This window comes from Ambystoma mexicanum, chromosome 3p, assembly GCF_040938575.1.
Source record: "Ambystoma mexicanum isolate Mex_15411 chromosome 3p, UKY_AmexF1_1, whole genome shotgun sequence".
Classification (NCBI taxonomy): domain Eukaryota; kingdom Metazoa; phylum Chordata; class Amphibia; order Caudata; family Ambystomatidae; genus Ambystoma; species Ambystoma mexicanum.
The window spans coordinates 869,196,550-869,210,940 of NC_090925.1; the positions used below are offsets into that span (position 1 = coordinate 869,196,550).

Genomic DNA, 14,391 nt, shown 5'->3' on the forward strand with positions numbered 1-14,391 from the left:
GAGCTGAGTGCAGAGGCTCGAACGGAGGTCCCATGAGCTTGGTCAGCACCACGTTGAGCTCCCACGCCGGGGCCGGAGCCTTCACCGGCGGGAACGATCTGAACAGTCCCTTCATGAACTCTTTCACCAGACGATGAGACCACAAGGACGTCCGCCCCGTGGTTCTGGTGTATCGGGAGATCGCAGCAAGATGAATCTTGATGGACGCGTGTGCCAGTCCAGCTTTGGCCAGCGTCAGCAGGTACGGCAGTACTTGGGGGGCCGTAATCCGTAGAGGGTTAATCTTCTGTGCGTGGCACCAGACAGAGAACCTCTTCCATTTGTGTCCGTAGCATTTAAGAGTCGAGGACGCCCTGGCCTTTGCAAGAACCTCTCTGCAGTCGGCCGGTATGTCGTATCTTCCAAACTCTAGCGCTGCAGGAGCCAGGCCTGCAGGTTCAGCGATTTCGGGTCGTGGTGGAGGATGGCGCCTCCTTCTCTGGAGAGTAGATCCGCGTCCACCGGCAGCTTGATTGGCGGGGACGCCGACAAGTCCAGAAGGTCCGGGAACCATATCTGCCTCGGCCACGCAGGTGCGACGAGGATCATCCTGCACCGTGACCTCTTGAGCTGGTTGACGAGCCGGATTAGCAGTGGCAAAGGAGGGACCGCGTAGAGGAACAGGCCCTCCCAGGGGAACGGGAAAGCATCGCCCATGCTCCTCGCCTGGGGAAACCTGCTGGCGAACCTCCGGCACTTGGAGTTCGTCGCCGTCGCGAACAGGTCGATCTGGGGTGTGCCCCACCGTCGGAAGAGGCGATTCACTAGATCCTGCAGTAGCTCCCACTCGTGGCACGAGCGCAGCTCCCTGCTGAGTGAGTCGGCGATGGTGTTTTTTATCCCTGCCAGATGAAACGGCACCAGAAATATCCTTTGGGCGATGGCCCAATGCCACAGGTCCTGCGCCTCCTTGGACAGTGCTGGGGACCTGGTTCCGCCCTGTTTCCTGATGTAAAACATGGTGGTGGTGTTGTCGGTGAAGATCCTCACCACCTTGCCCTTGAGGGACGGAAGGAAGGACCTGAGGGCCCAAAACACTGCACGGAGCTCCAGGACGTTGATATGTAGGGATTTCTCCGTCGGGAGCCAAAGGCCTCTTGCATGCAGATTTTCGGTGTGCGCTCCCCACCTTTCCAGGGAGGCATCCGTGGTCACTGTCTCCTGGTGGGCTGGGGTCTGGAAGTCCAAGCCCGCCGTCAGATGCGCGCGGGTGCCCCACCACCGGATCACTCGTCGGAAACTCTCGTCGAGTGTGATCCTTTCCTCGAAGCTGCCCGTCGTTTGGATCCAGCGCGCGTCCAGGAACTCCTGCAACGGGCGCATCCGGAGCCTGCACATGGGAATGAGGTAGATGCAGGAAGACATCATTCCGAGGAGGGACTTGATGGACCTCACCTTGGCCGCGTCGGCCACCAACATCCGCTGCACCTTGCCCAGGATGGTCCTGGTCCTCTCCTCCGACGGGGAGGCCAGAAGGGACACTGTGTTGAGCCTCGCTCCCAGAAACAGAGCGTCTTGCGCGGGTAACAGGTGGGATTTGGCGTAGTTCACGGAGAATCCCAGGTCCGTGAGAAGTTGGACGGTCCTTGCCGTGTGAACCACGGCGAGCTCCCTCGTCTTGGCTCGGATGAGCCAGTCGTCCAGGTAGGGGTAGACGTGGACCCCCTCGCGGCGCAGCTGCGCCGCCACCGGTGCGAGGCACTTGGTGAATACCCTGGGTGCCGACCGTAGTCCGAAGGGGAGGGCTTTGAACTGGTAATGACGCCCTTGGACCACAAACCTGAGGAATTTTCGGTGCCCCTTTAGGATGGGAATATGGAAGTAGGCATCCTCCAAATCCAACGACGACAGGAAGTCTCCTTCCTCCAGCTGACCCAGGACGTGCTGGAGGGTGACCATCCGGAACTTCTGCGCCTTGATGAACTTGTTCAGACGTCGCAGGTCCAGGATGGGGCGCCATCCCCCCGTCTTCTTCTTCACGAGGAAGTATCTCGAGTAAACTCCGGAGCCCCGAAGCCTCTTTGGGACGAGTTCGATGGCGCCCTTCCTGAGCATCGCTTTTACCTCCAGGAGAAGTTGAGGGACGTGAAGTTCTTTCCTGGCCACGGGGGGGACGCGCGGGCACCTTTTCTGGAACTCGAGCGCGTGGCCCCGGGCCAAGGCGTCCAGCACCCAATGGTCGGTGGAGATGGACTCCCACACGCTGACGAAGCTCGCCAGCCGGCCTCCCACCGGGGTGCTTCGGTGGGGGCCCGACCCCACGGCCGGTTCAATCCTGCTTCGACGAGGCTTTGCCGCCTTGACCTCTTTGGCGACGACGGCGGGGTCCGCCAGACTTGCCTCGTCCTCTGTAGGCCTCCTGAGACGACGAGCGGGCCGCTTGACGGTAGGTGGAGAAACCGCCGCCGGAACCTTTGGAGGCGCCCTTGCCTCCGCTGCTCCGAAAGGGCGTCCGTCGTTGTTGCAGAACTGCCAGGGCCCGGGCCGTCTCAGTGTCCGCTTTAATGGCCTGAAGGGAATCGTCCACTGTTTTGCCAAACAGGTTGTTCCCATCGAAGGGCATGTCCAGGACTCTGGTCTGAACGTCTTGACGGAAGTCCGTAGCCTTGAGCCATCCACGCCGCCTAAGGCAAACGCCGTTGCCCAACTGGCGGAACCCAGTGTCGGCGATGTCCGTCGCAACGGTAATGGCGTGGTCCGAAGCCACCTCACCTTCCTGCAGGATCTCCAGGGCCTCGGTCCTCTTGTCGTCCGGCAGGAAGTCCAGCAGGGGAGCCAGTTTGTACCAGAGCTCCCTGTCGTAGCGGGCCACGATAGCCAAGGCGTTGGCCGCTTTAATCGTCGTCGCTGCCGACGAGATGACTCTGCGTCCCATAGCGTCCAATTTCTTTCCCTCACCGTCCGGTGGGGAAGTCGATGTGGAGGCCGCACCCCCCCCCCGCTTTCTTCCTGGCCGCCGCGGAGACGACGGAGTCCGGGGTAGGCTGCGCCCGGAGGTACCGGTCTCTTGTAGCCGGTAGCTGGTGTCGTGGAAGGGTTCTTGAGGAGGGTGAGGCCCTCATCCCAAATGTCGTCCAATAGAGGCACTGAGAGGACCGTCTTCCTCTTGGCCTCGCGCCGCTGATAAAGGAAACCTTCCTTCTCCTCAGGGCAGAGTTGAAAAAGCTTGGATGCCCTGGTGATCATGGAGTGGAACGATCCAATCTCGTCGGGCGGAGAAGCCCTGGTGGGAGGCGACGACGGTACATCCTCGTCGTATACCTCGTCGTCCGTACCCGTCGCTGCCGTGTCAGTCCCCGTATCATCCCCTCGGGTGGACGGGGAGGAGGGCTGGACGGGGCGCGACGGCTGAAAAGGAGGTGGAGGGTGGATCCTTCTTTTCTTAGTAGGGGGAACACCAGAAGGTCCCGGTTCTGGGTCCCCCGACGGGAGAGGTTCCTCCGTCGGCAACGGTAGTCTCGTCCTTATCTCTGAGCATAAGGACTGTATAGCCAACAAAATGGCCGCAGAGTTGTCTTGCGGTGCTGGCAGAGGGGAATCCGACGGGCGATCAGGGGCCCCGTCGGTACCCTCGACGATGTCGTCACCTGCGTCGGGATCCATCCCGACGGGCCGGTCTTCTTCCACGCCGAGGCCGTGGCTTAAGACCTCGACCAGTTCCTCCTCCGAGGTTGAAGCCGAATCTACGACGACGCCCTGCCCCCCCTTTCTCTTCCCCTCGGGGGATTTCACGGGGGTCCTATCGATGGGCACAAAAGAGGACTCCCTCCGAGGTGGCAGGGAGACTGAGCCCCGAGGTCGCCACCACTGGTGTAGCCTGCACAGGCTGAGCCAGGGCCGCCGCGACAGTTTCGATAGAGGGCTTGGCCGGATGGATTAAGGCCTTCACCACCTTAGGTGCGCTCACCGCCTTATCCTTGAGGGGGGGGGGACACCGCCTCGCTCCCCCTCCGATGGGGCCTTCGAGCTTGACCGGGGCCTCTCCAGGAGCTTCGCCGGGTGCTCGGCCTTCCTCTTACCCGACCCAGAGCGTTGGCTCGTTGTTGATGGCGCCGGGGAGGGTGCGCCCTGCCTGGCGCCCGTAGAGCCCGACCGTTCGGTGCTCCCGGTGCCAGCGGACTCGCGGTGCTTGGCCTTATGTTGGACCCCCGTCGCCGGGGCGTCCTCAAAGGTCTTAGAAGACCGCTCAGATTTCTTCTTCTCGCCGGACGGGCTCTTCCCTTCTAGCCAGTTGGCGAGACGTTGATGGCGGTCCTTCATGGTCCGCTCCGACATGTTGCCGCAAAACGCACAGTCCTTCTCCACGTGCGTCTTGTCCTCATGTAGGCAGTAGAGACAAAAAGTGTTCGTCCTCCTTGAAGACGTTCTGCAGCTGGCATCCAGGGCAGACCCTGAACAGCTTTCCGGGCGTCGAGCTTCCCTTCTCCTGGGCCATGACCGGGCCTGAGAAACTTCTGGAGTCCTCCAAAAGCGTAGCTCAACGAAATCTTCACCCTTGAGGGGCGCAGACGAATCAGACACGGGTCCCCGTTGATCGGATAGAGAGTCGGTGGAGCTTGAGGCTCTTTTGACCGAAAAAAACGAAGTTTTTGAGAAAAAACGTGAAAAAATAGCACTAACGCTCGAGAGCAATAGCACAAGGATCCCAACACATGAACGTGCGGTAAAAATCTGAAGATGGCTGCCAGAGGTGGGGCTTAGGTAGAGGGCAGTCATTGGCTGTGGTCAGTATGACGCAGAGACCAGCGATTGGTTATTACTACGAAAGTCAGATCAGAAACGAAACTGATACTGGTTTTTTCTTACCGAGGATTCCCAGCCTGACGACGGGGAATATTCATGAGCATGTGAATCCATGCCAGACCCCATGCTGGAGAACTTAAAAGTATAAACTAAGGCAGACTTATTCTAGACAGGCTAACAGCAAAAGAGGAGCAAGATCCAATTGGGGCACTCATATTTATATCCTAACAGGAATAGTGAAGTGGAGTCAACAGCATTACCTTTGGGGAAGAAGCATAACCAATTCACAGGTGAGTAAAATAACCTTACATATACCTTTCAGAATGGCACAACACATATTTAAGGCAAGTCAGAACGGCTGTAACTGTTCACTCAGAGTTCAGTTACCAACCAATTCGTTCACAAGCAAGTACTTTTTAAAGCTCATACTTTAAGACAGAATCCTTTACTTCTCCAGTCCTTCTAGTCTATTGCATGAGTTCACTCAGAGGCAGAAGAGGCACCCTTAGTGGTCTAGGTGCCAGCTGAAGGCAGCGTGAAATAGGGTTCTGTTGCAGAAAAAAGTCAGTTCCTGTGGAAGACTGTTCAACAAGTGGTTGCCTTTAAAGTTAGGGTTCAGGGACTTCAGAGAAGACACTCTAGGAAGATTCCCAGAGGCACCTGGGTGAACTGGATGAGAGGACTCCCAATCACTAGAACACCCCCAAAGCTTTACAGAAATCATAAAGGATTAACTTAAGTAAATACCCCAGCCAGCACAGTACCTTAGCACGGAAGAGGAATTGCAGGAAGAAGATCTGCAGTCAAAAACGGAGTCGTTAAATTCCTTTATCACAAAGACGGGACACTGGGAGGGCTTTTGCAACAGGGATCTCTGGGAAGGTTCTAGGCAAGTGCTTCTTCGTGGCTGGATGCGGCTGCCATTTTGGCACCCTATTCAGGAGCCAGAAGACTGAATAGCGCTGAATGGATTATCGTCACTTGCAAGGTCCAGCACTCCGGTGAGGGGACTTTTCGGGCTCTATTTGTTAGGGAAAATTCTCTGTAAAGGCTAATTTCCCCAAACCTAGTGAGTCTCACAGAAGCTTTGCTGGATTTTTGGGGTTTATTTTTTCTCCTGCTAAGAGTGAGACTCTTTCTCCCACTCTTAGGCATGATTTGAGAATGTCCTTTGACTTTGTAATGTGTTTTATGGGCTATGGGGTCTTTTACTCCATAGGGCTTCATGTGTTTTTGGTGTATGTGTTACACAGCACCCTCAGTGCAGTAACACAGGGGTGTCATAGAGACCCCCAAACAGACTCCATACCCTGGGACTGACTACTGTCTCCCAGGGCATGTAAAGTCAGCATTGACTTTACTAGTCTTAAATTATGAACAGAACCAGTACAAACCATCATATTGTGGAAGTACTGGTACGGGTAATTCGATTGCCCCCGGGTCTGTTTTTCAAGGGGGCACTGTCCAGTCCCCCCCCTTGTCGAGTTTCTGGCTGGTGGCAGTGGTTACCACGCAAAATATTCCACCAGAATATTTCCTATGGGATTTTCCCATTCGTTTTAAACGCACCACTTTTTTGGTGCAATGTTAAAGATACCACTGGGTTATTTATTTAATATTTATTCCCCGGTTGGGTCTTTTTGCCAGGACTTGGTTTTAAAATGGCGTTTGTGTTCGCCTCTGTAACTCCAACCCAAGTCGAGCTCTTTGTTCCACTTTTGGCGGGCTTCTGCACAGAAGCCTCCAAAGGTGGTGCCACTCTGTCTGGGTCTACAGGATGTGTGGGAGGGGGGGGGGGGGAATAGGCACCCTGGACTGAGTTGCCTCGGCAACTCAAGTCGCACTCTTGTGCGATTGCCCCAGTGGTGAGCCGCTCGGCTCACCACTTAGCATGTTTGAGTGACAGCTAGGACTGATGAATGGAGGTTTTCTGCATAAAAGCAGGGCTTTGGGGACTGGAACTTCAGAAGTCGCCACAGGACCTAAAGAATCCAAAGAGGGAGAAGCTGAGCCGATCTGCAACGACGACACCACCGGTGGAGCCCTGCTGAACCGACTCACCACTTCCCAACAACAGAGAAGATCTTCCTCCAGGAGAGTCTTCTTCCTTTGAGCTGGTGGGATTAACCAGTTCGCCTTTTTTCGCCTTCCTGGATCGTCTTGTGGTCGAATCGCCCGTGCCAAGCACCCTGGCGGCCGGATAGCCACGCTTCACCACTACCGCGAATAAAAGGGTAGTACCTTTTAACCGGGAAACTCTGCGGCTGGTTTCTTCCCTGGCAGTGCAACGACCTCCACCAACTTGCACCCGTTGCCAGGAACAACTGCCCCCGCTGGAGCTTTCTCACCATTTCAGGTACTGTGTCCCGGTTGGTCTCCCTTGCAACAGACTGTTCAAGGTGTCCCGTAACTCCTGGACACTCTATCCCGGGGTGACCTCGGACCTGTTAACTAACTTTTCTGAACTGATCTAACTCCTTTTTGAACTATCTGCAAAGACTTTTAAAGTGTACTTCAACTGTGTGATCTTGGGCACATTCCGCCTTGCTCTCTCCAAGAGTGGCCCTGGCCTATGAACTTTTTGCTCTACAGTAGACCCTGCCTTTGACTTGCTATGTTTCTTTAAAACTTTTGTTATTGTACGTTTTCCTATTTCTGCCTTTTCTCTCCCTTTTTAAATAATTATTGGAGTGCCATCTTGGTTAAGCGTTCACCTCTGTGTTGATATTAAGCGGTGTTCTTTTCCTAAGACTTGTCGAATAATTAATCAGGGAGGTGTATATATTTCTAGTGACTGTGTTTGAACTTGCTTGACATTAGTGCCAGTGTATTTTCACAAGTGTGGTTTTAAATAATTATATACTTTTATACCAAAGCTCTGGTCAGTGTTTGCTTGTGCTACTGTATTTTTGTACCTAATTTGTATACTCTATATACTGCCTAACTTCTTGAGAGAAGTCGGACTACTCAGCCACAGCTACCAGGTAAATCTGGGTGGTGCAGACTGCTACCAATTGGGTTTACTGCTAACACCTGTAGTCTTAAACTTTTTGCAGTGGTCCCTAAGGGAACTGCACAGGTTTCTGCCTAACACTATTCGAGTCCCTGGAGGTCCAGCAGGATGGCAACGTTTCAGCTCGATACGGAATACCATGCACCACACGATGGCTCGAGGTCCCAGGATTTTGGGGTATTGCAGCCCTGCAAAGTCACAGCACGACATGGGATGGCTTTAAATGCAGGTCCGAGTCTAGTGGGTCTCACCAGGCTCTGGGTCATCGTTTTTGGAGACCCCAGGTTACATGTCAGGAAGGGTAATAGGAGGCTCTGGAAACACAGCAGGCTCTCTGGTCGCTGGAAATTGCCTCAGCTGCATTTTCTTCATCTTCCTCTTCGGATTCAGGCCCAGTGGACAACTACTTCTCCAGCCTACAGGGATCAGACTTTTATGCAGGAAGCCAGCCAAACAGACTTGCAACCTCAAACTTTGGGGGGGGGGAATGTGTTGGTCGGCAGTCCTTTCAGGACAGCAAGCCTCCCAATTTGAACTGGATTCAGTCAGGTTGGAAGACAAAGGGCTGCAGAGTTCGACTCCTCCTTCGCTTCCTGCCCACAGACACTCTGGAACCTGGGCGGGGCTTGACCGAGGTCTCCTGCCGAAGACAGAAATCACAGTGCCCTGGAGGGCAGAGGAATAGCCAAGAAAGGACAAGGAAATATAACCTGTCAAAAAAAAAAAAAAGCAGACAGGGGCCATTTTGGTAAAATGAGCACCTATGGGGGCCTTTACCAGGGCTTTATAAACAGCTGTGGTAAAGTTATACCGAATTAGTGAAAAGGTTCACTGCCACCAGCCATTAGAGGTAAGCTTGTCCCAGTAACAGAAGTGTTAGTTAAAATGAGAAAGCGGATACATTGAATACCTCTCCCCAGCATTCCACATAAGGTGGGGGTCGGCTGGTCTTACTAAACTAAAGTTTAGAAAGGATAAAAGATCCTTTCTATCCTTGGGAACTGTAGTTCTAACAAGGTTAACCAGAGAGTTAAAAGGAGAGCCCAAAGGGCAACCCAGCAACAATAGGCAGTATATGCCAAAAGCTGTCAGAGGATAAAATGAAAAAGACACTAATTGAGGGTACGACGTTCAATTCATCCCAGTTTTATTTTTTGGCAGCGCTTTTTGCCGAAATCATTTTGCATAAAAAACATTGAAAAATATAGGTGTGAGTGGTCATAGGGGGCAAACCAAATAAATGCAATGATTTTTTTTGGGCAAATATTTTTCAACAAAAAATACAGCGAAAAAGAAAAGTCGAAGATTGAACATAGGACCTTATGAAGAGTCTTAAAAATGACACCCATAAAAAGAGTAAAAGGATGTGCGAACGTGGAAAAAGGTTCCCACTCACCGAGTTATAAGGAAAAATAATCCACCAGAGTAAAGCAAAATGTTCTGGGGTTCTCACAAGTGAGGTAGATTTAGCACCAAGGTTAAAATCTTACCCAACAACCCACAAACCCAGGAACAGTGTTCTGAGAGGGTGATATGCTTGACTTCAGAAAGTTGGAGAAACCCAGAGAAGTTGGACACTGGATGGTTTCCTCAGTTTTTTTTTTTTTTACCAGCCAGTTGTCCAGGTTAGGGTAGACATAAATGGGCTGCCACTGGAGCTAGGCATTTCGTGAAGACTATTGGAGGCGATTTTAGGCAAAGAGCAGAGGCTTGATTTGATATTGCTTGCCTTGCACTACAAATCGAAGGCAGCACCTTTGTTTGTGTTGTATGGAGATGTGGAAATAAGCATCCTTCCAGCCGGTCAAGAACATGTAAGAACGTGTTTAAGCGCGGACATGAGAAACTGCTGCCCGAAGGTCCAAGTTGAGTTTCCACCCATCAAACTTTCTCACCAGGAAGCACCTGGAGCACACTTCGGAGCCCTGTAGGTGCAATGGCGCAACTTGGATAACTTTTTTTTGAAGCGACAACTTCCTGTAGGAGGGGCAGATGTTCATTTTCTTTACAGGAGGAATGGAGGGGTATTTTCCCCAGGAACTCTAGGGCTTGACCCTGCCAAATGATGCTGAGCACCCATTTGTCGGTGGAGATGGTTTCCCACTGATGGGCAAATTGCAACAACCGGCCTCCCACTGGGGTGCTAAAGCAGCGGCACGGGTCCTGGTGCTGGGGTTTCTGTTCTGGAGGAAAATCCACATCTTTGCATAGTATCACTGCATGTCTGCAATCTCCACCTTTCGTTGGCGCTTCGATTACTTTGACTGGTGGAACCAACTAGTCCCTCAACTCCTGCTGGCCGATCCACACCTTGGAAGAGTCACTGGACTATACGGTGGACTAACCAGCCTTTGCGCATTTCGGCTACTGCGCTGCAGCAATCGTCGTTCCGAGCGAAGCTTTGGGACTCTCAGGATCTTCAACATATGCCATAAGTTGTCTGTCCTTGCAATTTGAGCCTTCTCACGACAAGGGAAGGTGGGGCTACCTCTATTACTGCTGGAAGGTTGCCCGTCACAGCCTTTTCGTGGAATCGCCACTGGAACAATCCTTCTGCAATCCGGCGAGGTGTCCTGAAGGGTCTTCACCACGGAGGTCTGCATCTTTTCTTTATTTGTGGGTCTTCAAGAAGTTGCCTGGAACCCTCTGGTGAGAACAGCAACTAGCCCTTGATACTACAATCGACCTTGGCACCCACAGCCCCTGTGATCCCCCTCACCCGAACCAAGGACAGAAGATCAGATCCCCAGTGAATTCCGGAAGACCTACAGCATCACCTGGATGAAGCGGAGTCAGGTGGGCAAGTGAACACCCATCTCCTATAAAGTAATATTGGGGGTAGAGCCCTTGTCCCTAAACCACCTGTGGCCTGGACTCTTTCAACCTGGGTCAAGCTGTGCTTAATTGATGGGTGTGTTTGCCAGGTCTCAGCCCCGGCACTAATCGTCTCAGACTCAGATTGATTATAAAGTAATGAGAGCCAGAGCATCCATCACTGCAACGAGCAGGCAAAAGCTGTAGTTTAACCCCGAATGTTACGCCACTGTGGAGAGCAGCTGTGCAGGGTGGCATCAAAGGTGGGTAACTACCCGCCCGCAGTGTCACAAGCTTGCTAGAAAATATTTGGGCACTGGGGTCAAGTATCCGGTTTAAAGGCTTACCTTTGTTACAGGATACAGTGGGGTACAGGACGTGAATACTTGCCTTACTTTAAAGAACATTACAATCACTACAAGAGCCACACTTCCTCAGTTCTGAAATAATTTCCCTGGAGAAAGCAGTGGCACTTGTGACTTTTGGGCACAAGGCCTCATACATCTTCGTGCTGTACTTCACAAGACCGAGGAAACTGAGCTGTGATTATTCCCTCTAATCTACTGATTTTTCTTGCATTTAGTGAAAACTATTTCGGCGAAGAGCCATAAAAGTTTGTAAACAAAACATCCAATAATGTACAAATATCAAACATCATAAATACATTTCCTATGATTATTCAATCAGAGCAAGGACGATTTTGAATTAAGGATGGTAAAAACAAAAATCCCTTGTTATAACACATAAGTAACTAAGTTTGTCCCAGAATTACTTAGAATAAAATACAATCATTAATTAATGCTGTTAATGCACCGTGAACCTTAAGATCTGGGCCGGAGAGCCTCATTCAGAAGCCTACTCCCCAAAGGGACAAAATTTGCTCCCAACAGCACTCCGCTGTGATGCATTTTCATAAGACAAGTGGCTGAGTTCTATTTAAGAGGTTAGTGGGGTTTGGCATCTCATGTTAAAATCAAGTAAGCCATCAGCTAAACCATGGTCTCCAACATCAATTCGAATGGAATCTTATACCTTAGCTCCCAGTCGGTGGATCGTGGTGCAGTGGGTGATTTGTTCCAGAGTAACAAATAACCAGCCCCATAGCACTCAAATCCAGTTCGATCAGATTGGACATTCTATTTTTTAAAGCATCGAGATTTCAGTCAGCACAGTACTACATTGGCAAAAACTAGGCACTGCCCCCCCCCCACCCTCCCACACCTCCCTATATTCAGAGTGATTTGGTGTAAAGTTAGCCCCTGCTTGCGAGGAAAGGGCAAGGCAAGTGGCCCTTTATCTAGCGGCAGATCACAAGATACCAGCCCGCCACACCCAACTCAAGTATCACTTATGTCCCCATGTTTGCAGTGTCAGAAGTTTCTCAGCCCGGCGATGGTCCAACGGGGGATCCTTGCCGGCAGGGAGTTAATGTAATCAGTTAAAGGGGGTGAGGGGGATAACTTAATTTCGGGGGTCAAGATGACTCCGACAGCGTATTGCTTGGGCTGCATTACATTACCCCAACTCCAAGATGTAAAGTTACACCAGGGGGTCGGGTCCTTCCAAGGATAAAATGGATGCAAACAAATTTAACACCCATTTCAGTAACTGGTCTTCAGAGCATTCTCATCCCCTACCAACATCACGCTCAAAGGAGTTTGAAGGGGCGTTGCAGGGAGGAAGCAGTTGACCGTGGAAACCATACTATTTACAATGGGTTGTGGGTCTCAAGTCTGCAGCACGAGCAGTAGTTCCCTGGGTCGATCACTAGAATTGTTTTTTGTTACTAGAAGTATTTTTTGTTGTGGTATGGTAATGGGTTTGGGTGCAAACGCTGGTTCAGGGTTCGCTGGCATATCGAGGGGATCGTGGGCCATAGGGATTGACATGGCCGGCAAGTTCTCTAAAATGTTCTTTTGTAAAGTCTTTAAGTAAATTTAAGTGTTACATACTATGCGGGCCGTTTACGCTAAAGTCAAGAGTCAGATGTCACAGGATAGAATAAAATCACTGCAATAGCACACACATTGGCTCTCGCCCGATTCCTGTGTGGCCTTAATTAATCTCTCGCAATCCACAACAGATTCCTTCAGCGTCAACTACCGGTGAGTAGTCCTGGTGGGATACCTGCTCCTGTTAGCTTAAAGAATGCCAAAGGAAGCATCAAGTGCTCCATGGTGTCACGCTGAACCCCAGGACATGAACAGCCAAGAAGGTGCGAACACCAGCGCCCCTGCAGGCTTCTGTGTTTTATTATCTCTAAATGAAAGTACAATACTGGTCTATGATTTTTATGAGTGGTGTTTTTAGAAAGGCCCGATATTTGTATTTTCATATACTTACTATCTAGAATCATTGGTGGTTTTCTATATGGACTCATTCTAGCCCTAGACCACGCTCACATTTTTCCCCGAGACTAAGCCTTGACTGCACATCCACCTACCTTGATTGGGTTTCGACTTCCAGGTTTACCATAAATAGGGTGCCTCCTAAAATCCTCCCTCAAGGGCCAATTTAGAAATCCATCTCAACAGTAATGTAAGTTGGAGGGGTTTTTACTTGCATCCAAAAGTGTTGGGTCAGGGTGTAGATAAAAAGACGGGCAATCCCATTGAATCAGTCTATGGGAGCAAGGCAATAAAACTCTTTCCCAACACTGGGCATGACAGTGGGTTAGGTACCAGCTTTAGGCTACACAACTCTTGTGGTGGTGGTAGTAGCAGTGTTGGGCCTACGAGGCCTCTTGGAGCAGGCTACAGTGTCACTCCCAAAGGCGCAGTAAAAAGCTCAAAGTCCTGACCCAGGAACTAGCGGGAAATGGGTCACGGTCTGAAACCTCTAACCAAGGATTACTCAACTTCTTTCCCATGACAAACAAGGTCTGCTGGTTTCATCTTAATAAAGTGAGCTTCTAAATGAATTGGTGTTTAAACCCCAGGGGCATAGATGCAGAGAGCCCAGAACACCAACTAAAACGTGGATGCAGTGAAGTGCAGCTTAGGCACAATGTCTTTAGTTCATCTGTGTGGGAAATAAAGACTAGTTTTTGATATATGCAGCATCTGTAAGCAAGGTCCGGCACGCAGCAAGGAACTCTTTCAAATCTAGTTGCCGCTATCTATCATGGTCTAATCTCATGTCCCCGAGTGGACATCCTCCCCTCCCAGGCCCCAGTATGGATTGAAAGGGAACCTGTAATTCAGCAGAACCAGTGCTCTCATTAGTTGTGTGTGAATAGAAAAAACCCTGCCCCTTCCATTTCGTACTGCTCAAGCATTTCTAACTAACATTAAAAAAAAGGATATGTAATAAGTATTACCACAATTCCTCTGAGTAAAGGGATTAAAACAGTTTAAAATTACTTCAACATGGGGTATGGGTTGGAGAAGCAATGGAGGCACAGTTTACACACTGGCCACATATTTGGCTAAAGCAGAATTTTAGAACAAGACAGCAAGAGAAAGTTCTTAAAAAGTAAGCAATAGAGAAGCAGGGTGATCGAGCATCTTTTAACCTGCCCCATTTTTTATTGTGAAACACAAATGCAAGAGTGTTGCACCAACCCCATACCTTTTCCATCGGCCTTAGGAAAGAGGCGACTCCACGGCACTTTGGGTTTCTGTGGCAGCGACTGAAGGTAGTTCCGTGCCTTAAGATTTATGATGCAGTTCAAATCATCTGCTGAAGGTGAACCAAGGATCCCTGCAAACAGAAAACCAGGGCTGTCAAAAAGAGTCCCCTTTGGTATTCACAGCTTCACTGAGGTGAAGATCATCCACCTC

General features: G+C 50.9%; 1 protein-coding gene across 1 annotated transcript in view; it reads right to left on the reverse strand.

Moving 5' to 3' along the window:
• The window catches only part of LOC138581028 (mitogen-activated protein kinase 1-like), a 594,665-nt gene that overhangs the window by 252,198 nt on the left and 328,076 nt on the right, over positions 1-14,391 (reverse strand). The window contains exon 6 of the mRNA XM_069652044.1: positions 14,180-14,311. Coding sequence (XP_069508145.1) covers positions 14,180-14,311 — 132 coding nt within the window. The remainder of the gene's footprint in view (positions 1-14,179; positions 14,312-14,391) is intronic.